The sequence below is a fragment of the Podarcis pityusensis genome, assembly GCF_964106645.2.
Source record: "Podarcis pityusensis genome assembly, chromosome: 3".
Classification (NCBI taxonomy): Eukaryota; Metazoa; Chordata; class Lepidosauria; order Squamata; family Lacertidae; genus Podarcis; species Podarcis pityusensis.
Genome location: NC_138026.1, coordinates 104,199,868 through 104,226,458, shown reverse-complemented (window position 1 = coordinate 104,226,458; position 26,591 = coordinate 104,199,868). Strand labels below are relative to the sequence as shown.

Here is a 26,591-nt window from a genome sequence, read left to right as displayed (position 1 = left end):
GGAATAGCTCTGTCTTACAGGCCCTGTGGAAGGAAGTTAAATCCTGCAGGGCCCTGGTCTCATGGGACAGAGCATTCCACCAGGTCGGAGCCATCACTGAGAAGGCCCTGGCCCTGGTGGAGGATAATCTGACTTCCTTAGGGCCCGGGACCTCTAAACTATGATTATTCATGGACCTTAAGGTCCTCTGTGGGGCATACCAGGAGAGGCGGTCCCATAAATATGAGGGCCCTAAGCCACAAAGGGCTTTAAAGGTCAAAACCAGCACCTTAAACCTGATCCGATACTCCACCGGGAGCCAGTATGAAAGTATTGTTTTATTTTATTACGATCAGTGCTGTTTTTCTAGAAAAGGAGGTGCTGGAGCTTACCATGAACACCTCCCTTGTTCTCTTAGAATGGCAATGGTGCGCACCTGAGAGGTGCCAGAACTGAGATCTGGCTGGGGGAAAACCCTGCGTTGGCCTCCAGTTATATGGGAATGAGGTCTGACAGAATAGGAGGGCGAGTGATATTTGCTACTGACCAGTGCCAATTTTCACTGTGGTCAATCAATGGTTTTGGCAAATGAATGTCAGTTCGAGAATTGTGTGCAGTTACCTAGAAGGTGCAACAGATCCAGTTACATTATTTACAAAAGACACGTTTGAAAAGTCAGGAACAATCCAAACTTCTTATTTCCCATCAAAATCTGCTTTCAAACTTCTTTGCCCGCAAGTGTATTTCTGCTTTGAAGTAATCAGTAGATATCATTTCACTACATACACCAGATAAGAGAATTAATACATGATTTGCTGATTCTTCCTGAATACTAATAATGCAATTAGCAAGAGGGAATACCTTCCATCAATGAGATCATCCATATGCATTTTGATAAATATGAAAGAGAGAGATATTTTGATCTGGTATGTTCTGTGTAACAGACTTCTCTCCTATGATAGCCACTTTTGTTTTCTTCCTTGTTGCCACCCACAAAAGAAATGTTTATGTTAGTTTATACCAGGGGTCAGCAAACTTTTTCAGCAGGGGGCCGGTCCACTGTCCTTCAGACCTTGTGGGGGGCCGGACTATATTTTGAAAGAAAATAATGAACAAATTCCTATGCCCCACAAATAACCCAGAGATGCATTTTAAATAAAAGGACACATTCTACTCATGTAAAAACCTGCTGATTTCTGGACCCTCCACGGGCCGGATTTAGAAGCCGATTGGGACAGATCCAGCCCCCGGGCCTTAGTTTGCCTACCCATGGTTTATGCAATCATTTTTGCCTCCATTATCTGCATTGTCAGTTCAGTACTAAATTGAAAAGCTAAATAAACAATTTAAAAAAATAAAAAAGGAAGAAAGAAAAGGAAGCAGCTGTTTAGAAGCTGCTCATGGGGTATAGTCCTGGATCAACACGAGTCACATCCAGGCTGTGTAAACATTTTTGCTCATGGCTGGAGGTTACAGGAAGTTAAGGTTTCTCAGGAGCAATTCAAAAGGGTTTGAACTGCTGAAATGTACAGTAAAAGAAGAGCAGCAGCAACCCTGCAAAATCTCCCCAATTCATCAGGGAATGCAAAAGGCATGATCTGAGTTCAAAGTCCTAGTCCAACCACTGAAAAACACTCCAAGGGTGTGAAGCAGGGCAGGTGAGACTTGTGACCTGGGCTGTGGTGTGAGGAGAGTCCTGAGGGCCAGATGGAGAATTCGAGGGCTGCCTTTGGCCCTTATGGCTCACGTTCTCCACTCTGCTCTAAAAGGTGAATCATGCCTTGTGGTAAAGTTGTGGTGTTCTTTTCTCCTTTTGAAAAAAAAACTCCATCTCTTTTTCTTGGAGGTTATCCTTGGAGCAAGTTATTATCCTTTCACATGGATAATGAATTCCTAGCGGTCTGGTTTGAGCAGGTTTCTGCTCTGGAAACCGAATCTTGTAATCTAAGGCAGTGTTTATGTTGTCAGCCCAGGACAAGGGGATTTGCAGCCTTGGATCCTCTTCGGAGGCAACATTCATTTGCTAATTACCTCAGCCAGACAATGACTTGTAGGCTGATCAGCCAGCTACCTCTGACCCACAATGGCCAGACTGCCCTTAACCCCTTGAACTCACATTTCCCCTGAAATAAATACACGTCATTGTGAAGGCAGCTGCAGTTTCGCCTCTCATATGACGACGGAGTGCAGGCAGGGATGGGAACAGGACAAATTTCTAAGCACCTGTTTCCAAGCGTTTCTAAAGATGGCAGCACTCGTACTCCTCAAAGCGGCAAACTGCTCTTGCGCAGGGTTTCCATAGCATTCTGAAACGGAAAGGTTGTTTCAGCTGGTTGTTGTATTACATTATCATTTTATTTTGCTGTATATCTCTTTGCAAACTGCTTTGAGAAGAAAAAAGAGGTTTGTTTGAACCGCAAGGAAAAGTCGCAGGCCGTTCTGTTCAAATGTGAACACGTCTCCTTAAAGGTAAATGTAAAGGGACCCCTGAAGTCCAGTCGCGTACGACTCTGGGGTTGCGGCGCTCATCTCGCTTTATTGGCCGAGGGAGCCGGCGTACAGCTTCCGGGTCATGTGGCCAGCATGACTAAGCCGCTTCTGGTGAACCAGAGCAGCACACGGAAACACTGTCTACCTTCCCACTGGAGCGGTACCTATTTATCTACTTGCACTTTGACGTGCTTTTGAACTGCTAGGTGGGCAGGAGCTGGGACCGAGCAACAGGAGCTCACCCCGTTGTGGGGATTCAAACCGCCAACCTTCTGATCTGCAAGCCCTAGGCTCTGTGGGTTATACCACAGCGCTACCCGTGTCCTATAGCCACCTGCGTCTCCTTAGCATCCTGTAATTCTTTTGTCTTTTTGTCTGAGGCAGATCTTTCAAAACACACGCCTTTGCTGGAAATGAGGGCTTGGGGTCTTAAAAAAAACAACACCCTTTCTTTCTGGCACTGGTGGAGACACAGTAATCCTTGGCTTTTTCATGTCCTGGAGGGGCAGACAAGGCTGGTACCCACCCTAGCTTTTAAAACAACATTGATCCACCGCCTCAGGTGATGATGGAGCAGTAAACTTTGGCCTTGTGGGTCTTGTCTACATAAAGAAGGTCTGCAGAATGTGTTTGAATTCAGGAGGTTCCACGTTCAATCCCCAGCATCTCCAGGTAGGCCTGAACTATACTCACCTGAAACCCGAGAAAACAGCTGCTCATCAGTGTTTAGCATTGAGCTGGAATGACTGGTGGTCTGAGCTGCACCAAGCAGCTTCCTATGATCTCCCACAATGCCTCTGTTTCAGTAATGGTGCACCCAGTGGCTTTGGGGTGGGGTGGGGTGGCGCAGATGGCAGTCCCCACCAGCTGAAAATCCATCTCTTCTTTTGTGGGCCTTGGAACCAAGTAGCCATTTTTGGCTCAGGGCTAGTTCTCACCATCTCTAACCTGGATTAGGATAATCCCTTTGGACTAACACAGATTAGGATAATCCCTGAGGGAGAGTTTGTACAATCACTCCCTGTGAATTGTAGTCTGCTTTAGCTCTGCTTAGGTCATGTAGTTTATTTCTATTTAGCACATCCTGTCAAACTCTCACCATTTTCCCATCAGGTCAGGGCCAGGGGGAATTAGATGATGTGACTTGAATTGGCAAATTGGGCTGATCCAATTTCAGCATTGAGTCATGGACACTGTGAGACAGCACCTGTCTCAAACCACCTTGAAGATTCACAATTCCGTTGCACATGAATTGCTGGACATGTGTTAAATTGTCTTTTGCAACCAGCAGTTCACTGGAGGCTTTTCTCAGGATTGGATTCCCGAAAGCTTGTGATATTTGCAGCAAGCATGAATTGCAAAGAACGACAAGCAGCAGGAAATGACTGCACACACAACACAACACATCTTTCTCCATGGAATTTGTTTATTCATCTAGTGAGAGTCATTTGAAACTCAATGCTATCACATTTCATACGAAAAGGCATATCAAATCTCAGCAGCATCACAAACTAGTTTGCAAATAAAACCAGATATTATGTGCGGCTTCCTTGAGGATGCTACATTTTAGAATGGTGGCTGGCTGCAAGAGGGGGAAACGGTAGTTTTGTTTGGAATATTCTGAAGCCGTTGGGGAAACTGGATGAACTTTAGTCCCCCATATGGCTGATGAACATCAGTCAAAGGCTCCTAAACTAAACCCCGTTCCGGAAAAAGATGTAACCCAACAAAAGTGAGTCTCAAATAAAACCTACATAGTGTACATCAACAGGATTTGTGTTTGTCATGAATAGTAGTAGTTTCATTGCTTTCAATGGGATTTAAATGCAACTAGATTTTGCTTGATCGTGCCTTTTAGGTATAGTATTTTTCCTGTAGAAGGACAATGAGCAAATCTAATAAATAGCAACAGTCACTGGAATATAATAGGAGAAATATTTGGTTTGCTCCGGAGTACGTGAGTAACACCTCTTAGAGACTCTCGGGTACAAAGGTGACATTTGAGATTTCTGCAGCACTGAATGCAGGGTTATGCAGGTCTGCCGAAGTCCTGGTCCATAAAGCATTATTCCAAGGTTGCTTGCCACTCCCCAACTCCAGGAATGATACTACATGAGCACATGGCATAATTTATGAGCGTGCTGCCTGGCGAAGGCAAGGGCTTCCCTCCACATTGCCACCCCACTGAAATGCCAATTTTCGCCTCCAGAATATGGGGTGCAAAAATGAAAAGGGGGCCTTTTGGCAGGTTGCTGGGGGTCAGAGATTCGGCTGTGCAATCAAAGCAGGCGCTATGCCACTGAACTACCATATGCAGTGATGCTTCATCACTTTCATGATTACACTATGATTAACGTACACAGCATAAAACAGGCCTTAAAGTGGCCTCGTTTTCTAACGCTTGGGCTGCAAAAGCCTAGTCTAGGCTACTGAGGTGATGTTAGTCCCTGAGAATGAGAGAAGTGAAGTAGTTAAGGGGCGCTCTCCCTTTTTATTTTATTTTTTAACTCAATCTGCTAGTGGGAGTGTGTAAACTTTGATAATAGTGCAACAGGACTTTGAAAGTGCACACATCCTCTTTCTCTGTTTAATGCAAAAGGCCTTTGGGGGGGAAAGCACTTGCTTAGGTGGGTGAATTGCAACAAAACGATCAAAAGCGACTGGCAAGGCCACTGGAATACCAGCATAGTAGTTCCCTGAAGGCCTGTTTCCTCTCTCTGATTCCTGAGCTGGGAAGAGCAAACATCAAGATCCAACACAACCATTTACATGGAATAATATGTTTTTCTCCATCTGTGCCACAAACAACATATATTGCATGAAATTGCTGCTTCAACATCATAGGGTGAAGGATTATGCGTATATCAATGCAAGTTTTTGGTGACAAAAGGGTATGCTCATCGGTTGCAAGGAGTCAGTAACACTTGTTTCTTGTTTGCACAGAGGTGCCTCGAGATTTGGTCCAGTACTTCCTAGAGCACAATATCGCAGTAGTCAGTTTTTCTAGATCAGGGCTGGGGAACCTGCCATTCTTTAGACTGGGGGTAGCTAACCTTTTGGCCAGAGGGGCACATTTCCCCATGGCTAATCTCCTGGGGGACGCATGCCAATGATGAGTGTGGCAAAAGTGAGTGTCACCCCACGGTCTTGCATGCATGCGCTCTCTCTTGTGCGCATGCTCACGCACAAGAGGTACACAGCTCCCCTCCTTGGGTGATCCATGCAAATCAGCTGAGGCACGTGGCGATTGATCTGATGCCCAGGGAGGGGCAGTCGCCACCGCCAATGCCATCTGGGCACTGGTCTGGGTGGAAAGGCTTAAGCCCTTCTGCTGCCCCCATCACTGTGTCTACATTAAAAAATATATTTTAGCTTCCACCAAATTCTATTGGGTGTTGGAGAGGGTGGGGAGAAAAAAAACTTGCTTGGGGTAATGCATCTGGCCTTCCAGGCCCAGTGTTAGCTATCCTTGCTCTAGATCATGGTTTCCCAAAAACCTGGGTCTCCCGCTGTTTTTGGACTACAATTCCCATCATCCCTGAACAGTGGTCCTGCTAGCTAGGGATGATGGGACTTGTAGTCCAAAAACAGCTGGAGACCCCCAGTTTGGGAAACGCTGCTTTAGATGTTGCTGGACTACATGGGTTATTGTAACACCCTGCAGTGGGTTCACAGAATGTTGTGGGAGATTTTTCGTTTTGCCCTCAATGTGTCGCACCAGCTCCCCATTGCTGACAAACATCCCTCCCTGACAGCAGCTGAACATCTATGTTACTCCTCAGCGATGCTCACTTGACTTTAGTAGCCCAGCTACTGCATGTATATGAAGTCTTCTTAGGATGCCACTCAACATTGTAAGAAATGCGCCGCTGCTTTCCAAAACAGCACCCTCGTGTCTCTTGCCCCTCTTTGTGCCCTGCCATGTCTACTAGGGCCCTGCGGGACTTGACATCTTTCCGCAGGGCCTGCAAGGCAGAGCTGTTCCACCAGGCCTTTGGCCAAGGCACAGCCTGACCCCCTCCTTCTGTACTCCTCATAGAACTCTGACCCAATGGTTGCCATTAATTTGACTCTGAATTGATTTTAGAATGAATTGATTTTACAGAATGTATTTCAGTTAATTGATTGTGATTTTATGTAAACTGTGATATTTTTACTGTTGTTAGCCACTCTGAGCCCGGCTTCGGCTGGGGAGGGCGGGATATAAAATAATAATAATAATAATAATAATAATAATAATAATAATTAGGTAAAGGACCATTAGGTCCAGTCGTGGCCGACCCTGGGGTTGCGGCGCTCATCTCGCTTTATTGGCCAAGGGAGCCGGTGTACAGCTTCCTGGTCATGTGGCCAGCATGACTAAGCCGCTTCTGGCGAACCAGAGCAGCGCACGAAAACGCCGTTTACCTTCCCGCCAGAGCGGTACCTATTTATCTACTTGCACTTTGATGTGCTTTTGAACTGCTAGGTTGGCAGGAGCAGAGACCGAGCAAAGGGAGCTCACCCTGTTGCGGGGATTCAAACCGCCGACCTTCTGATCGGCAAGTCCTAGGCTCTGTGGTTTAACCCACAGCGCCACCCGCATCATCATCATTATTATTATTATTATCATCATCATCATTACTGGACTGGATGAAAGGCCCTGCTGAGGTTTTAGAGCTCTGCCAAATGGAGCTGCCTCCAGCCTAGTTGCAACAGTGCTCTTTCTGGCCAATGTCGCCTTTTCTGCCTGCTGCATCTTCTCCCTCTGCTAGGCCGTGGTGCAATAATTTAAGGCAGGGACTCTCATCAGCACCAACTGGCATGGACAATGCTCTTGGATGACAACATCTAGAGCAGGTATAGGCAACCTTCGGCCCTCCAGATGTTTTTGGACTACAACTCCCATCACCCCTGACCACTGGTCCTGTTAGCTAGGGATCATGGGAGTTGTAGGCCAAAACATCTGGAGGGCTGAAGGTTGCCTATACCTGATCTAGAGGATCACAGGTTCCCCATCCCTGATTTAAGGCAACAATGCAGATATAGAACCCTAGGCAGAAACTTCCATGAGTAAACATATTTAACACTTTATACGCTCATTAAAACCACCACCACCACCTAGGGGTATGATGCAGTATGTTTTGACAGTTTTGATTTCAATGAAGGGACTTAGCCCCATGCTTAAGTCTCCCAGGGAAGCCAACAGATTACCAAAGTGCTTAATTATGGCTGTCTAATGCCACATAAAGAGATGGATGGATAACAGTCCTATGATGTACAGCATCAAAGTAAAACACAGACATATATATTCTACCTACCTATCCTAAAAACATAAATGTTATCTAAAGTATAATCACTAAAAAACAAAGCTCGGTCAAATTATACAATCAGGTATTTTTCCTTGCAACGAATACCTAAAACAGAATCAAATATTAACAACAGGGAAAACGTGAACTGACGAAGGCCCTTAGTTTTGATATCAAAAATTCAGTCTTGCGGCTCAATGCCATTAGCACAGAGGCGCCTAATGTCTGTGTGCTTTGACAGCACAGTCCCTTGAGTAACCCCATTAAGGCCTATGGGCTTTTTTCAGAGTAAGCAGCCAAAGCAGACCCGTTTTATTTCTCTTCCTATGTGTGTATATCTTTGCGTAACCTCAATCTGGAGGCTTTGTTGAAAAGCTGGGGGAGTTCCGGGCGCCATATTTTAAGGAAGAGATTGACAAACCGGAACACTTCTAACCTAGGATGACAATTGGTTTTGGAAACTTAAGTTCTGTGAGCAACGATGGAAAGAGCTGGGTATGTTTAGAGAAAACAAGGTTAAAGGGAGACATGACAATAGCTGCCTCCAAATAATTAAAGGACTGCTACTGAAGGATGGAGCAGACTTCTCTGTTCCTCTGGAGGGAAGAACAAATGAATGGGAAAGTCAGCTGAATGGTGGAAGAACCTTTCCTTACAGTAATAGAACGAGATGCTGGACTAGGTGGGCCACTGGCCTGATCCAACAGGCTCGTCTTATGTTCTTATGAGCTGTTTGAGCGTAGAACAGATTCTGCCTCAGGAGGTGATGGGCTCTCCTTCGCTGTCGGTGTTTAAGCAAAGGCTAGGTGGCCATCCATCAGGGGTGTTGCAGTAGTTACAACCTCCTCCATTGAGCACAGGGAGGTTGGATTAAGCGGCCTTCCAACTCTTTGGTTCTGTGTACCTGCACAATGTGATAAATTCCTTCAGAAAATTGCACACATTCAGAACGGAACAAATCTTGGTTTTGAGGGGGAGATGGGCACTTGGGGTATAGTGCCCCCTCCGTGTCCTACTTTTTAAAACAGGCCTCTTCACAATCCATCAGACACCCTTGGAAAATAAAAGCCGTGCTTGGGCCTAGTCCATTTGTTTAGATGGCATTGATATCTGGAAGAAAGGCAGCTGGTGCTGTGGAGCAGGGCCATATAGAATCCTAGAATTGTAGAACTGGAAGGTTGTTTAGACCAATCCTCCTCAATGCAGGAATATGGCCAGGTCATGTAAACTACAGTCTGACAAACATAAAGAGAAGAGGAAGCCCTTCCTTTCAGGGTGCTGTTGATGGGGAAAGGCTTCCCATTTTAGTGTATCAGGAAAATTGCTATTAAAGCGAGAGGAGCAAAGCCATGAACAAGGCCGCAGTCCTAAACATTACTGAAACTATCACCCCCTCTATTCCCAATGTTCAGAGGTGGGGGCCATTGTTTGTATCAGGAATGAGAAACCTACGGAGGCTTGGCTGATCTTGTCCCACCAGCATGGTAGGGAGGGGTCCATTTCTCCCTCCGAGGCCATTTCCCCCACCAAACCACACCTATATGTCAATTGGTGACATTCCCGGGGTTCAATCCTGCTGGGTGCTGCTTCTCCATAATGTTCCCTCTGTGGAAAAACGCCAGTGAAGCAGACCCCTCCTCTCACCCTGCAGGTCAACTTTGACAGGCGGCGGGACTGCCCACTTGTCAGGCGAACGCCATTGTGACATCAGGTGATTGACAAGTGGGTGGCCCCGCCCAGCTGTCAAAGTTGGCTGGCGGGGTGGTAGGAGATAAAAGATTTGGTCCACCAGGCCATCTCTGGCTTATGTAGTGAAAACACCAGCATCCATCCATGCACAAGGAGGAGGGATCAGTCAGGTTGGGAAAACTCCAGGATTTGCAACCCAGAAGTCTTATGCCAAGAGTGAACTGGCAAGGTTCCCCCACCCACACAAACCCCGAGACTTCATACTAGTTAGTTTTACAGCTCATGCAATTTTTCTTGCTTAGGGGTGGTGTAAAGATGACAGCATGATGCAGACTTGGGAAAGGCCTTGTATTGCTCATCAGCAATGTCACAGACACTATCCAATAGTTGCCAACAATATGCGCAGAACTGCATTATGTTAGGCTTGCAAAACCCACCAAGCTGATTCAGCCAAGGAAACTGTGACCTGCCAGGCGTGTGACATACACTCCCCACTCCCCAATCTGCCATCAAATGTTCCATTTTTGCAATCTGAAGAAAGAACAGGAAAGTATACTAGCGCCCTCTGCACTGCCATGCATTCTGGATGGCCCGTGTTTTTGGGTGAAGGGAAGTTCAAGGCAGTACTGCAAATTGCAGCAGCCCCAGCAGCCAGAAAAATAATCGCATTTCCCCACCAACAATAATATATCTTGCAATCTGCATGTTGGGAAAATGCATTATCCCTGAAATAGAGCCACTTCCCTGAGTAAAGGTTTCTGAATTCTAGGTTAACAAAAGGAGCCACGTATATATATATATTTATTGCACTGTAAACAAATTGCTTATTTGATATGTGTGCTGTTGGAACTACCTCCACAGAACGCATGTGCATGGAAGAAATTCTACGCCATCACAGTTCCCTGGGGATGACCGTGAATGGCACGACGGGGCTGCTGGATTCGAGGTCCAGGGCAGTCAGGAAGCACTCCACAGCTGCTTCGTTTTTCCCCTGAGCATGAAGCACTTCTCCAAGGCTGTTCCAGGCTTTGTGGCTGGTGCTCTGTACCTGGACTGCGTCCTGCAGAACCTTCTGAGCCAAGTTTCTCCGCCCGAGCCTGTTCAGCACCAGCCCCTGCCAAGGAAAAGCAACCCGGTGTTAGCGCATAATAAAACCAAGCCATTCAGTAGTGTGTCCGGCAAGGGAACCAGACAGGAAAATAGGAAGTTGCCTTCTGCAGAGTCATCTTGCTCATCCTTCAACAGCATCCTGCTCCAACCATCCAGATGTTTTGGACCATCACACACCCACACACACACACACCCACACACACACACCCTGGCCATTGGACATGCTGTCTGGGGCTGTTGGGAGTTGCAGGATAAAACATTTGGAGAGCACCAGGTTGGGGAAGCCTGATCCAATCCATCACACCTTACATCCTGGTGGCAGGCCTGCTTCTTCAAACACAGTGGTGGGGCAGGATGTGCCACTTTAAAAAAGTGGTGCCATTTTAAACTATACCCCATATTTTTATAATCTAGTCCTCCAGGGTGGGTACCTTTTCCAGTTGCAGCTGGTAACAGCAGTATGGGATGTAGGTCAGCCATAATGTGTCGGCGTAATAAAGCACAAGAAACTGTAAATTTGTATAACTTTTTAGGTAAATGGCAAAAGGAGGACATATATGATACCTGTGCTCAGTTTATCATTTATTTAGAAACTCCCTGCTGTGTTTTTCTTCTCCCCCCGCTTCTTTTCTGTTTATCATACTTCTGTGTACTTTTGGTAAAAGAAAAAGGAAAGACGGGGATACCATATACAGGGATGAAGTGACAAGGACTCCCAAACCTTCCTGCCACCCACAGTTTCACCCCTGCAGTCTGCCCCCTCCTCCTTTTTGCATTCAGGACTTAGTGAGACCAGCCTGGCCTTCCTGCTGACTGAAACTAGGAAGGAAACCACTGCTTGCAATAGTGGTGTGACACTGGGGGACAAAATCCTTTCCCAGGGGGATTATGGCTGTATACATACAGTACATTTAAATTGTTCACCCAAAAAAATGCGCCCAGGGAGCTGTAGTTTATCCCTCACAGAACTACAATTCCCAGGAACCTCAAACTACAGTTCCCAGGTTTCGTGTGTGTGTGTGTGTGTGTGTGTGTGTGTGTGTGATTCTGCTCCCCCACTGCATTTTAAAGGCGGGTGGAGATAACAGAAAGGGATATAAAGGCATGCAATTTGGAAAGGGAAAGGTTGTGGAGATAAGAGCTGAAATGGCTAGATCAATTTAGGAAAAAGCTATACCACAGCTGGGCAGAATAGCTGCGCAAGAAGTCATCTACACCTGGGGAAATCATCCAGCTGTTCCATTGTGTGTGTGTGTGTGTTTTATAAAAGAAACCACTGGGTTTTCTGAGCTCAGAACTTACCCACCTCAATGATGAATGGAAGAAAAAAACATGGGGTGTTTTGTTCATGGCGTTGTTCAGATGCCCTGTTATTCCAGAGTAAATGCCCATTGTGGAAGCAGCCCAGGATATAAAAATGTTGATAGCTTCCTGGGTCTCAGAATTGGGCTGAAGGATTACAGTCTCAAGAACTCTTTTTTCCATTTTTTTGCAGCTTTGTATTTTTGACTCCCTAAAGCTGGTATGACATATAGCGCTGAACACTTTGTTTCCCTGAAGAACCCACCCCTTGAGAGATGCTGAGCTCTGGCAGAATTTTACATATCCCCACAGAGTCTGGCAAGCAGTAAACAATGCCTTCATGTTGTTGCCATGTAAGAGTCCAGCTGGGATCTGCCCACGATGCAGAATGGAAAGGGGGTTGGGGAGAGAAAGAAGGATATTCATATATCCTCCCGCGAAAGGGCAATTTACATTTTTAGCTGGGCATTTTTTTTTTGGTAGGTTTCCTAATGAAAGTTCAGTTTCTCGGTTTCCATAGAAACTCCTCTTGTTGAGGTGCATGAATAATTTTTATGAAATCAGCAGAGATCTAGGGAAGATTAGCAATTAGTATCCTGTTTTTATTTTTATTTTGTTCTAAAGCAAATAATTAACAGCATCACCTCCTCGTTATTCTGGGCAAGGTGGAATGGCTTTTCTGTTTCGTTTGTCTACATGAGTTTTATTTATTTTCCTTAGACCAATATATAATCTTCTGGGAGGTAAAGCCTCAGGATGTCAATTATGAGTCCTGTGAATTCCTCAGGGGCTCTTAACTCCTGTTTGCATCCAGTCACGTCCCAAGTTGAAAAAGAATGTCGCTGTGTTCGTAAGACTATAAGGAAGAGGGCTGCTGGATCTGACTAAGGGTCAACTTGGTCCAACAACCTCTTTCCCACAGCAGCCAAACAGATGCTTCTGGCAGGCAGAAAGGAAATTGTCCTTCACCATTACTGCCCACCAGCCACCAGAATCTGGTGACATAATGCCTCTAAACTGGAAGCATCCATTAAGCCAGCAAGGAGGATAACTGTTGATAGACTCATTATCCATGAATGTGTCTAACCATCTTTTAAAGCAATTTAAGCCAGCAGGTCCCATTGGCACATTTTGGTTCCCTAAGTGAATTCTGCGTTGTGCGAAGAAGCGCTTTCCTTTTTGTCTGTCCTGAATCACCAGCCTGCTGCTTGGTTTTGCAGGATGATCCGGTGTTTTGAGAGGGGAAGTAAAGGGCTTCCGCTATCCAGTTCCACCACGCATAATTTCACAAACGCTGCTCATGTCCTTTATTCCATTACTCCCTACAACCTCTCTATTGGGCCTTCAGTCAAAACACTCCCCAGGCTACTTCCATCATGACCCTTCTTCACTTGAATGTTCTTGCCTGGCTGAAATGTGTGTTTGGACTCTGATAAAGCCTCATGCATACCTACATGGGAGATAAAACCATAGAACTGTAGAGTGGAAAGGGACCCAAGGGTCATCTAGCCCAACCCTCTACAATGAATGAATGGCAGCTGAAGCATCCATGACTGATGCCCACCCAACCTCTACTTAAAAAATCTCCAAGGAAGGAGCACCCACCACCTTCCAAGGCAGTGTGCTCTACTGTTGAACAGCTCTTATGATCAGAAAGTTATTCTTGATGTTTAGCTGGGGGTCTCTTGTCTTGTAACTTGAATCAATTTATCCAATTAAACCTACTGGAGAACCTGGCCTCTAGCAGCTGAAATATGAAATGATGCCCTGTCTGCGTTGGGCAAGGTTTTCTGTATTACTTTCTGATTACTTTCATTTTTATATTTTTAGGTGTGTGCGCGCGCGCGCACACACACACACAAAATCAGAGAATTGACATGGAAGGATGAGGAATTCTAAAAGATGAAGAAACAGAATAAAAGCAGACCCATCTGAGTTATAAGAAGATGGAGAACATTGAATCTCCAAGGAGAAGTGAAACATGAATACTGTCAGAAAAGAGAGGCTACACCAAGTATAGGCAAACTCGGCCCTCCAGATGTTTTGGGACTACAACTCCCATCATCCCTGACCACTGGTTCTGTTAGCTAGCGATGGTGGGAATTGTAGTCCCAAAACATCTGGAGGGCCGAGTTTGCCTATGCCTGGGCAACACAATGGGTCTTCATGTATGCCATGTAAAATGAGGAAGAGTGATGTCCATGCCCCTAGATTTTTAGAAATGTAAGGAGCTGTATTATACTGGCCATTGGGCCCAAATCTCAGAGTGGGCTGTGTGAAGAACACCAGTCGGCCATTTAGGGCCCCTTTTAGCTATCAAGGAATGCAAAACAAGGCATAAAAGAGAAATGCAGTAGCTCATCTGTAGAGCACCTGCTTTGCATGCAGAAGGTCCATGGTTCAATCCCTGGTATCTCCAGTTAGGGCTGGGATAGACCCCTGCCTGAAGACTTGGAGAGCTGCTGCCAGCCAGTGCAGACATTACTGAGCTAATGGACCAGTGGGCTGACTCAGTAGAAGGCAGTTTCCTTCCCGTGTTCTTAACGAAGAGGAAAGGAGCGAAAGAAAGCCACCCTGCTCTTTCTGACATGATTTCGTAGGCAGAAGGAATAAAGCGGAAAAAACACTCAGATCTGCCCCCACGGGGGGAGGAGCCCCCCCTGACAATCAAAGGAAGCCTCCCATCTAGGGCACAAAGGCAGCCCACCGCTCCCCCCTCCCTCCGACTCCTGCTCTCTTTCATTTCGCCAAATGTTAACAGAACCCACTGCTAATGCCTTTGAAGCTTAACGATGATAAAACATTTATTGGCATAAAAGGCAGGCCCCTAGGCAGCCTTTCAGAAAAAGCCCAGCCTCTGATCCCTTCCCAGGGAGCCTCAGACAAACAGGAGAAGAGAAACGGGGAATTGGAGGCAGAGCGGAGAAAGAGAGGCCTTTTTATTTCTTCCAGTCCTGCTGAACGTCCTCGGAGCCTAACAGTGGGCTGCGTGGAATGCTCTGCAGACAGTCCTGCTTCCTCCGAGACCTAAATGGAAGCGGAGCAGCGAGCGAAGGAACAGAAAGGTGTGCCTCGTCCACGCATTTAAAACAGACGCGGCACAATGCGCTGCTTGTCTCCCAGAGCCAGCCTGCAGCTCTGAGGGCCACCGGCTCCCAGGCGCAGAGGATGTTGCCACAGGGGCAGCTTTGCCAAGGACTGCAGCGGGGCCTTTGTCAAGCACAAATAAGAGTGCTTCCTGCTCCCTCCCATGCCAAAGGGCTGTGTCTGTCTGTCTGTGTGTGTTTTAATGCATGCTCAGGCTGTCCTCATGCTTATTCAGTGAGGCCAGCAGGATTCCACAAGGCTTCTTCGTTCTGGGACAGATGAGACTAAACATACTCCCGGCTGGCAGGCCGGAATGATGGGAGCATTGTTATGCTGTTTGCATTTACTTTCTGTATGCAGCGCCTGCCCCTTTCAATTCACTGTTTACCCAAATAATTTTTTTTCTTCCTCCAGCCCGTTCTTTGCGCTACAGGACAGACTTTGTATGTGTGTGATTGCTAGGTGGAAACACTGTTTTGAGAGATGGCTTTATCCACCTGCCCCTTTTCTCCAAAGCACTTGACTTTCTTTTTTGTCTTTTTCCACCTCCACCCCCATCGTTCTGCCCGGACGCAGAGGTCCAGTGCTGAGGGCCTTCTGGCAGTTCCCTCATTGCGAGAAGCAAAGCTACAGGGAACCAGGCAGAGGGCCTTCTCGGTAGTGGCACCCGCCCTGTGGAACGCCCTCCCATCAGATGTCAAAGAGATAAACAACTACCTGACATTTAGAAGACATCTGAAAGCAGCCCTGCTCAGGGTTTTTAATGTGTGACATTTTAATGTATTTTTAATCTTTGTTGGACGAAATCCAGCCAGATGGGCGGGGTACAAATAACAACAACAACAACAACAACGGGGGGGGGGAGGTTGAGGTTGTGGGGTCCACTGATTCTACAATCTGCGGGGCAGGGGGAGGGGGCATTGTTGTTGCCATTTGTCTGTCTCAAGAGACAGTGGAGTGTGCCTTCAGGGGTGAAGGCAAACCGCTGCATTGGCAGCACCAAAGTCACCTCCCCTGGGGTGCAACCCTGGGCAGTGTGTATGGAGGTCCTGGGCTGCCCGGACAACAAGACCCCCTCTCCCAGCCTCACTGATGTGGTCCAAAGGAAAGCAGAGCAATACGTTTGGCACCAGCTTGGCTGCAGGAGTTGCTGGAAGGAGGTGTACAAGGAACCATCCAACCGCCTTAGGGTGAGAACCAAAGCTGGACAAACTACCCCAGAAGGAGCACGGCGTTTTCTCCACCCAGTGTAATACCCCTCTTCTCACACCCCAGACAAGGGGGGAAGGGGAGCTTGTTGCAGCAGGAGGGGGAGACACCCTTGCCTCTTCACTAGCCGGACTCATCTCTGCCTCTTGGGCTCCCTCCTCTCCTGCTTCAGCTTCTGCGTCTGATTCTGGACTACTCTCTGTCACAGCCTCTCCCAGCTCACTACGCCCTGTTTCCTCTTCAGCTTCTGACCCTTCCTCCTCCCAGTCTTCTCCCTCTGACCACTCATTGTCGTCTCACTACCACTCCTTGGGCTCTGAGCCTTCTTCCCTTGCGGGTTCCCCAGGTGGTTCCTCCCACAATTCCTCTGCGTCCAACCAGTCCATGACAGAAGGGCTGTACCACATGTTATTTTGGCACACCTGGATCGGATGCTTGCCACTCCCACATTCACAACAGGCTTCCACATCTCTGTTCTCAGCTCCACAGCTTCATAATAAGACAGCCCCTCTTCCATGCTGCTGTTTCATCAACCAGCCAGCCGCATCTACACGGCACACAAACCTGTACATTCAGTAAATTCCACAATAATCCTTGGCTTCAAACTCCACAGTGATGATGTGCCCTTTCCCTCCCTCTTGTCTCCTCAATCTCCCTTTCCCTTTAAGAGCTCTCCCAATTCTTAGTCCTCCTCAGCGAAGCCTGTTCTGGCATCAGCTGAAAAGGGCATTCTAATGCTGGCTGAGCCAGCCCAGGGCAATTCAAGTACAGAAGGAAAAGCTGAATTAATGATTTAAAAAAAGAGATCACCCATGACAGGAGGAAAAAGAGACACAATGCATAATGTAGGGCTCATCCAGCACATACCTAGGTAAATCTGGGAGGCAGAGCTGGGAATCTCTGCAGATAAAGCAAACTAGGCTATAGGACAAGGGTGGGACATCTCAGGCTTGGTGGGGTGGCGATGAATGAGTCCCCTCAGGTCTCTTTATGTGGCCCTGCAATTCTCCCTCGGCCAGGCCTCCTTCCTCAGGTTCCACCACTCACTATATGGACCCAGTTTGTTTTTAATTCCATATAATCATAGAATTGCAACAGTTGGAAGGGACTCAAAGGGTCATCTAGTTTAGCCCCCTGCAATGCAGGTATCTCAACTTCAAGCATCCATGACAGATGACCATCCAACTTCTGCTCAAAAACCTCCATGAAGTAGAGTCTCCCATTTCCTGAGGAAATCTGTCCCATTGCCAAACAGCTCTTACTGTCAGAAAGTTCTTCCTGGTGTTTCAGTTGGAATCTCCTTTCTTGTAACTTGACTCCATTGGTTCGATTCGAGCCCTACCCTCCGGAGCAGGAGAAAACAAGCTTGCTCCATCTTCCATGTGAGAGCCCTTGAGATATTTGAAGTTGGCTACCATATCTCCTCTCAGTCACCTCTTTCCCAGGCTAAACATACCCAGCTCCTTCAACCGTTCCTCATAAGGCTTGGCTTCTAGACCCTTGATCACCCTAGTTGCCTTCCTCTGCACACGTTCCAGCTTGTCAATATACTTCTTAAACTGTGGTGCTCAGAACTGGCCACAGTATTCCAGGTATTCCACAGTATTCTGAGCAAGTCAGAACAGAGTGGTAATATTAATAATGGTACTATTTGTTAACAGGGCCTAGAACTATCCTCCACCCTCCCTTCATAAAAAATTAGGCACCAGGACCTGCCCTATATCTTCTGCAGTCAAGACAGCTGCAAATAATTCCTATCACTTCTGCACAATCTTCCTGTTCTCCATTAGGAGAGACAGTGCAATTCTATATGACTGAATGAGAATGATACAGCCACGTGGATGGGACTCATCATACAAGTATTTCCCAATCAATGCATGACATTGGCACTGAACATGTGGCTGAACATGGGGAGAGGGACCCTAGCTTAGTGCTGAAGCACATGTGCTGCCCACAGAAGGTCCCAGGTCCAATCCTTGGTATCTCCAGCTAAAAAAGCTTAGGCAGCAGATGGTGCCATAGATCTCTCTCTAAGATCCCGGAGATCTGCTGCCAGTCTGAGCAGGCAATACTGGCCTAGACTGGCAAACAGCCTGATATAAGGCAACTTCCACCATACACCCAGCCCATGTAGCATCCAGTCCGCAGTCCACAGAGAAGTGTCTCTTGCACCAATGAAGATGCACACAAAGGCCTGGAGGAGGGGTGGGAAACCTTTTTCTTTCGAGGGCCACATTTCCCCAAGGGTAATCTGTTGAGGGCCACATACCAGTGGTGGGTGGAGCCCAAACCCAAAGTGGTGGGGGTTGAAGCCCAAAGTGAGCACCAGCCTGCTTATCTCTTTCTCCTGGGCAGCTCCTTTTCTTTATTTCCCTCAAGAAGATGAAACCTATCCATTCTTAAGGAAATCAGCCCTGAGTGCTCACTGGAAGGACAGATAGTGAAGCTGAGGCTCCAATACTTTGGCCAGCTCATGAGAAGAGAAGACTCCCTGGGAAAGACCTTGATGTTGGGAAAGATGGAGGGCACAAGGGGAAGGGACAACAGAGGACGAGATGGTTGGACAGTGTTCTCGAAGCTACCAGCATGAGTTTGACCAAACTGCGGGAGGCAGTGGAAGACAGGAGTGCCTGGCGTGCTCTGGTCCATGGGGTCGCGAAGAGTCGGACACGACTAAACAACAACAAATTTCTCTCTCTTTCTGCCACCCCCTTCTACCCCTGGTTTCCCCTGCATGAAATTGGTTTGAAGGCCACAAGTTGCCCATGTTGGATATTATTCTCTCTCTCTGTGTGAGAGAGAATCATTTGTTCCAGAAACAAGAGAAGAACAGAGGAGAAGTTTCAAGAAGCAGCTGAAGGCTGAGGTTCTTTTGTCTATGCAAGGACATTTTCTGTGGGAACTGTTCTTTGGACATGCATCTTCAACCCTGAAGATACTTCCAAGGCAGGAGCCGCGTTGAGATATAACTCTGCTATGTATGGATACTGGCACACACACACAGCAAAAGAGATGCCAGACCCAATCCTTCTAAATAATCCATCAGAGGTTGACGGATTGATCCAACAGCCCATTCCTAGCCAAGGGACTGGATTTGATACTGCGGGGTATGTGTTCATTTTGCTCGAGAGTTTTCTGCTCTCTGCAACCTCATTTCTTTCGCCTATTATTAATGACATCATCCATATAATTTACAGCCAGTCAGCTCCTTCACACAGGCGGCGCTGCTGTAAGCAGCTACTAGAAAATGCAGAAAGATGTAACCAAGAATGCATCAACCTTTGGGGGCCCTGGCTCTGCCGTGTCTCCTGTCCTTTGGGGAGCACTTCTTTATCTTTCCTTAACCTGAAATGATTCATAAATCATAACCCTTTATGCATCAAGAGGCATTCCTGAATTATATATAGCTCTGTTATTTTCTATTACACGCTGAAAAGAGAAAGGATGAGAGAGGGCGTGTGTGTCAAGTCAAAGCGAAGATAAAGAATTAAAAACTTCCTATAAATATTGCATGCTCCTTGATGGGATGGAGGCCCCGCTACCTACAACATTATGATATTAGAGAGCTGTAACGTATTTCACTGTAAAGTTCACTGATGTGCATTAATCCTAGTAGCTCCTGAGCTCACCTCTACAAAATTGCAAGTGGTTAATGTCATAGCACATGCATGCTCATCTCTTGGAATCACAGAATTGCAGAGCTGGAAGAGACTCCAAGAGTCGTCTAGTCCAACGCCCTGCAATGCAGTTATCTCAAATAATAATAATAATAATAATAATAATAATAATAATAATAATTTATTTATACTCCGCCCATCTGGCTGGGTTTCCCAAGCCACTCTGGGCGGCTTCCAGCAGGATATTAAAAACGCAGTAAAATATCAAACATTAAAAACTTCCCTAAAGTTCTTCCAAAAGTCAGGTAGTTGTTTATTTCCTTGACTTCTGGTGGGAGGGCATTCCACATGCGCTTGGAGAAACATGCTTCTCCAAATGGGAGTCTGTTCCCAATGATGGAGAGGGCACCAAACTCTTGGTTCCCCTCCAAGTGAACTATGGACCACTTTTCACAATCAGCAGAATGGACTGTACCACTTCAGGTTGCAGGCAGTAGTCGCTAGGCTGAACCTTTCCTCTGACAAATTCTACCCTCCACAGGGAAAACATTCAAACAAGAAAGCCCCCAGACCTACAGCCAAAAGAGGCGCAGCCTAGAAACAGCTTGACTATTTGATTCCAGTAATGATTAAAACCAACTGGGACAACGTGCAACGCTATAACTACAAATATCTGAAGGAGCGTCTCCACCTCCATCGTTCTACCTGGACACTGAGGTCCAGCACTGAGGGCCTTCTGGCAGTTTCCTCACTGCGAGAAGCCAAGTTACTGGGAACCAGGCAGAGGGCCTTCTCAGTAGTGGCACCCGCCCTGTGGAACGCCCTCCCACCAGATGTCAAAGAGAACAACAACTACCAGACTTTTAGAAGACATCTGAAGGCAGCCCTGTTTAGGGAAGCTTTTAATGTGATGCATTACTGGATTTTAATATTTTGTTGGAAGCCACCCAGAGTGGCTGGGGAAGCCCAGCCAGATGGGCAGGGTATAAATAATAATAATAAATAATAATAATAATAATAATTATTATTATTATTATTATTATTATTATTTAAAGAGTATCTATAGCTAGATTATAGCTGTTGATCCTACTGAATAAGTGAATGGAGGAAAAGTACAACCTTGCCACATGCACACATTTCCTGAAGTCTCCCTGAATAACAACTGTGTTGACATTTGACCCATTATTATAATTTTACTGTGTGCAGCCAGGATACACCATTCTGCTGCTGGATCCAAATGACCTGGTTGCCCTGGAACAAGAGGAGTTTTTCCCCTGACCCCAGTTTTAATTCCCTTGCATTTGGATTCCGTTCAAAGCCTGTCTGAAAGGTCACTGCTCCCTAAGGAGTCGGCTTTTTAAAATAAAAATATTTTGAGATATTAGAAATACAGGAACATTCTTGGGATTCTTGTCCAAGCCTGTGAGCTAACTGAACAGAAGCCTGGTGGAGCCAGTGGGGAACTGAATGAATCATCCAAACAATATTCTTGCAATTCCCATTTAGGACTGCCAGGGTATTGTCTACGGTGATGTGCATTTGCCTTGGATGCAGCAAGCGGTTGGGCCACTGCTCATTCCACTCCATTCCATTCTATTATTTGTGCCGCCCCCTCTCCAGCTCCGGCCCTGCTCCTAACCACAAGCAAGCAAAGGGACAAGTACCATAGATGCTTGGTCTCTGCAGTGCAATAGAGAATTTCAGAGCAAATGTGCATTTTGAGTTCCAGTCTCAGTGGGAATGCAGAGAATGCCCTTCAGAAAGCAGAAGCTTCTCTCCAGCCCCTCGCTGCCCTGGACACTTCCAGTTAAACATGTTCCCTAGGTTGCCACCTGTTATGTACTGAGTTGAATAAGATCCAAAAGGCAGCAGTCTGATTGGTCCTAGAACAATAGGATTCAGAATGCAGCAGTCTGATTGGTCCTAGAACAATAGGATTCAGAATGCAGCCGTCTGATTGGTCCTAGAACAATAAGGTCCAGAATGCAGCAGTCTGATTGGTCCACAGGAGCCACCCAATCCAGCTCCAGGTGGAAGTGAATCCACAACCTGATTGGCCTACAGGTGAATCCCGGAATTAGCCAATCACGTGGGGCCCATTGTGTAAATAATGTATATAAAGCAGACATTCTGGGGGAACTTCCATTCCTCCTCACCACTATGAGCTGAATAAAGAGCAGGAAATCCACTCTCGACTCCGAGTTTATTTCACCACCCATTCCCGCTCCACGCTTCATGTTAAATGAAGATAAACCAGACCGCAAATTTCAGCATGGGGTTTGCATAATAGGCAGAGGGGAGAGAAGCACAAGAGCATTTACAGTAATGTTGAATTGAGGTGCTTTGGTGGGGCCTGTGTGTTAGTAGCTAAATACTGGTGGGTTTTGCAGTTAATTTAGCGTATGGCACACAGCTTTTCTTTTTATTCAAGCCTCAAGGTTGCCTGCCAGCTCTCGAAGGGTGAGAAGGATCGGTTTGCCAATGGGCACAGAATGTCCATTTAAGTTTTAGGAACCAAAAAGGAGAGACTTGAGCAAAGCAAGAGCAATCAGTGTTCTCTGATTGCGTATCCTGACTCTTTCCCCTTCCCCGGCCTCTCTCGGTGGCCCCCCCTGGGATTTTTGCTCTCACATATGCCATGTGCCTGCAGCACAATAGCGTGAAGCAGGTGAACCGCCGAGAATTCGGCCAGGAAGCATCATCAGATGGTGCAGTGGCTCAAGGGAGAAATTTCATTGCTTAGAATGGCCTGATGAACATGCTGCGGCCATATGCTGTGGCCTATGGGGTCATGTGCAAATGAGTGAGGGAAGCATCCATGAAGACCTAGGCAGCCATGTGCCCATCCCTCCTCAAGTTTTACAATGAAAAGCACTGCAGGAAGAAGAAAAATGTCAATACTGAGATTGGGACTAATATCACACAATCCCTGATCCCTGAAACACACTGAAACTCCCCTCTTATTTTCTCTGTTCTGAAGGCACTCAGAAGCTATAGTTCGCTGTTAGAAGGAGTGGTTCCTATAAAATTCAGGTACAGTATACGACTTCTTTGGGAAAGGCCCAGACACTACAGAACTGGATACAAGTCACCCACAGAGAGGTAGATTGATGCCGTGACCATAGTTCCAAGATGGAACAAACTCAGATGTATCAAACTGTCTTGTCAACAACAACCTGTATTTTCATAGTGGAAAAGGTCTGCTATGCATTTGCATTTAATTCTGTGCATATGCTCAAGATTTGTTACACCTTAAATTAATCGTTCAGTTGTATTTACAATCTGGGAAGTATAAATATGGGGTGGAATGCAGAGAAGAAATGCCCAACCTCAAGTTCTCCTGTTTCTAGTTTCTTCAGTGAGGGGTCTTAAAAATATGTTTGTAGGCATGAGGAATTCAAATCTGCTATTATTTTTGTGATTGGACAACCGTTAGCTTGGTAAGTCTATGTTTGATGAAGAAGAACATATACTGCTTTTGGAAAAACGAAAGAATTTTAATTTTACCTTCTGAATATGTCAGGTAATGCCATAACAACAACCACTACTACTACTACAATTGCAAGTACTTGGCAATAATTTGTAATGATTTTTATGCAATTTTGCACATGTTTTACTTACCAAGCAAAACTAAATTACAGTGGTTACCTCAGGTTAAGTACTTAATTCGTTCCGGAGGTCCGTACTTAACCTGAAACTGTTCTTAACCTGAAGCACCACTTTAGCTAATGGGGCCTCCTGCTGCCGCCGGAGCACGATTTCTGTTCTCATCCTGAAGCACTATTTCTGGGTTAGCGGAGTCTGTAACCTGAAGCGTATGTAACCTGAAACGTAACCTTAGGTACCACTGTATATCTTTTGAATTCCCAAGTCATGTTACAACTTTTTAGCTCCCCTAATTTTTGGAATTTGGAAGTTGAAAATTCAACACACCCTAATCACCTGTGGGATAATCTGCTTGGCTAGCATTCGAAACAGGGATTTCATTCACTATGCAGTGGTAGGATGAGCTGGGTTTTAAATGTTTGCTTCTTGAATCAGCTAAGGGGTCAGAGCAGTTCTCTCGCCCTCTCTCTTTATTTGAGCATCCTTGGGGGTGAGAAAGTTGCAGACAAATGCCACGGAGGGATCATGCCTCTGGACACAAGTGAGTTCAACTACTGTAGTTTCTAGCGTTATTGTTGGTGCAGTCTTGGGTGGCCGCGGGGGTGGGGGTGGGCACAGATTAAATGAAATCAGGAAGAAAGTGTCAGTCAGAAAAGACACGGCTAGTACGACGAGGAAGCTGGAGTGCCAGAAAAATTTGGAAATAGCCCTAAATTATTTTAGCTCTCCAGTCCCTTTTGCACCTTATAAAAATGATTTTGACGTTACAACTAAAACTTCAATTCTATATACATAATTAGATATTTAGACAGGGATATATAGATGGATAGATATAGAGATATATACTGTATGTATTAAAAGAACGAAGGCACTTTTAGAAAATGCAATGGAAGAATAGATTCCTGCCAGAATTCAGACAGATAGATAGAAATGTTTCATGATCAGGATAAAATGAACCAAAGCCAATTAGTAAAGACAGACACTTCATCCTGCATTCAGATGCGGTGAGCCTGTCATTGTGCCTATTTCTGCAGGCACAACACCTCAAGCATACGGAAACTAATTTGCAGAACTGCTCTGCCATTGCTCCTGGGATTCCTTTGTTGTTTGCAGCTAGGATGTTGCCCAGCCATAAGCTTTGCTGTATTAATAGCCCGCTGAGAGCGAAGAGCAGATCTGGCTGCCAGTCTCACAAAGCAGCGCGTGCCTTGCCTCAATCCGGCGATAATACGTGCCCCTTGCCCAGCCCCTTCACCAAAAAAACCCCCTCACCACGGTGAGAGGATCTTCCTCTCTTTCTGCAGCCATGGGTGGTTCCCAACCACCACCAATAATTATGCAAGGGAAGGAGACCAATCACTGAACAACAGGATCCACAGCCCAGATCTTTTGTAGGGGCATTGCAAGGTCTGAAGCCTGTTCCGTTAGCATGACTTTTCATACAGCACTTTGGGAATTATACTCCTGTGGAAGTACTGACCACTTTTAGTTAAATGACTTCACAGTGCAATAGATTCAGGCATCTGTTGAATCTTGAGCAGCCTTGAAGCTGGCTTGAATCTCCTCTCCAGTATATTTTAAGCAGTACTTCAGAAAAATAAAATGAAATCAAACCAGAGTTTTTCTAAGAATCCACTCCACTAGCTGGATTCCGGAGCGGATTATGTGGCCTGATCAGTCATACAGATTTCCAGAGTGGCTCAGAAACACTGTTATTCTACATTCAATTTCCCATCAAAACTGTTGTCAAGGAATTCCCAGCAAGGAACCTTTCTTTCTCTCTTTCTCTCTCAGTCTACATCTGATGATCCCCGGGGGAGACTGTAAGCCTTTGCTATTTAATGAGGCCTTTGATTAATTCGTTTAGTTACCTTCGCTACCACAGAGGCAGGGAAGCTGTCAGGCACATGGCACCGAGCACACCACATTGATCTATGCATCAGGACATCTCAATCAGCTGCGCCTTTAATGGGAACAAGGCAGCTACGGCTTAATTCCATCGCTGAACATTTGCAGGAGGGTTGGTGCTAGCCTTCTAGCGAAGCACAGCTGGGCCTTGAACTGCCACTGAGATGAGCGCACTTTCAGTTGACATAAGAAGAAAATAAGCACTGTGGAATGCAACCAATGACTTTTGCATTCTTGAGTAGCGGTAAGAAATGTCGCTACTTCTCAGTTGCTGAGCTGCTGTGCAGGGGAACCACTGCAGCACAGAGGAGAAGCGAAGTACAGTGGTACCTCTAGTTACGAACTTAATTTGTTCTGGAGGTCTGTTCTTAACATGAAACTGTTTTTAACCTGAGGTACCACTTTAGCTAATGGGGCCTCCCGTTGCCGCTGCACCACTGGCCCACAATTTCTGTTTTCATTCTGAGGTAAAGTTCTTAACCCGAGGTACTACTTCCGGGTTACTGGAGTCTGTAACGCAAAGTGTTTGTAACCTGAGGTACCACTGTACGTTGAAGCACGATGTGAGAGGTTCAAATTGTAATAAATTAATAAATGGTAGGATTTTGGTTATTTGGGGGTACTGAAGGGAAGATTGGAGGCCAGTGGAAAAGTACAGGCTAAGCTTTCTTTCCAAGCCAGCGGCTCACCTGGGATAGAGGCAATAACATGACAAAAGGCTGCACTGTTGTGGGGGACAAAACCCTCTTGAAAGGACCTTGCTGTAAGATCTGGACTCCCTCCATGCAGACTGAAGGTGTACATAGGTGAATACACCATATTTCTTAAAGCTACGACAGTCTCCACCCTGTCTCAATTCTCCGAAGAAGCACAGACCCGGGGGGAGCTCATGGAACCCCCTGTCATATTACTGCGGCTCAACAGAGAGTGGGGGGTGGCATACAACTTATTTTTCAGTATTATCCATCAAATACACATCCTCCAATATATCTCAGGCTAACTCCCTTTATCCTCACAAAAACAATATAAAATTGGTTAGGGAGAGGGAGAGGGAGACCAGCTCAAGGTCAGCTTCTAGGTTCAAATCCTTATTCCATTGTTGTTGTTGTTGTTGTTCTTGTTGTTGTTTCTAAACCATGCTTCATTTGAAGATCACAGGGTAGTTTACAATATAAAAACACAAAAATGCATACCATAGTAACAACCAAAAACAATACCCCGCCACACACACAGCTTAAAAGGCCACAGATCGTTTAACTAGCCTGAATAATTTTTATTATTATTTGCAAGTAAGAGCCACTGTCAT

At 46.1% G+C, this 26,591-nt stretch overlaps 1 protein-coding gene across 1 annotated transcript in view; it reads right to left on the bottom strand.

Moving 5' to 3' along the window:
* Nucleotides 1-3,877: 3,877 nt before the first annotated feature.
* TTC7A (tetratricopeptide repeat domain 7A) overlaps nt 3,878-26,591 on the bottom strand; it is a 190,066-nt gene continuing 167,352 nt past the window's right edge. The window contains exon 20 of the mRNA XM_080998137.1: nt 3,878-10,560. Within this exon, the coding sequence (XP_080854263.1) occupies nt 10,339-10,560 (222 nt within the window). The 3' untranslated portion in view covers nt 3,878-10,338. The remainder of the gene's footprint in view (nt 10,561-26,591) is intronic.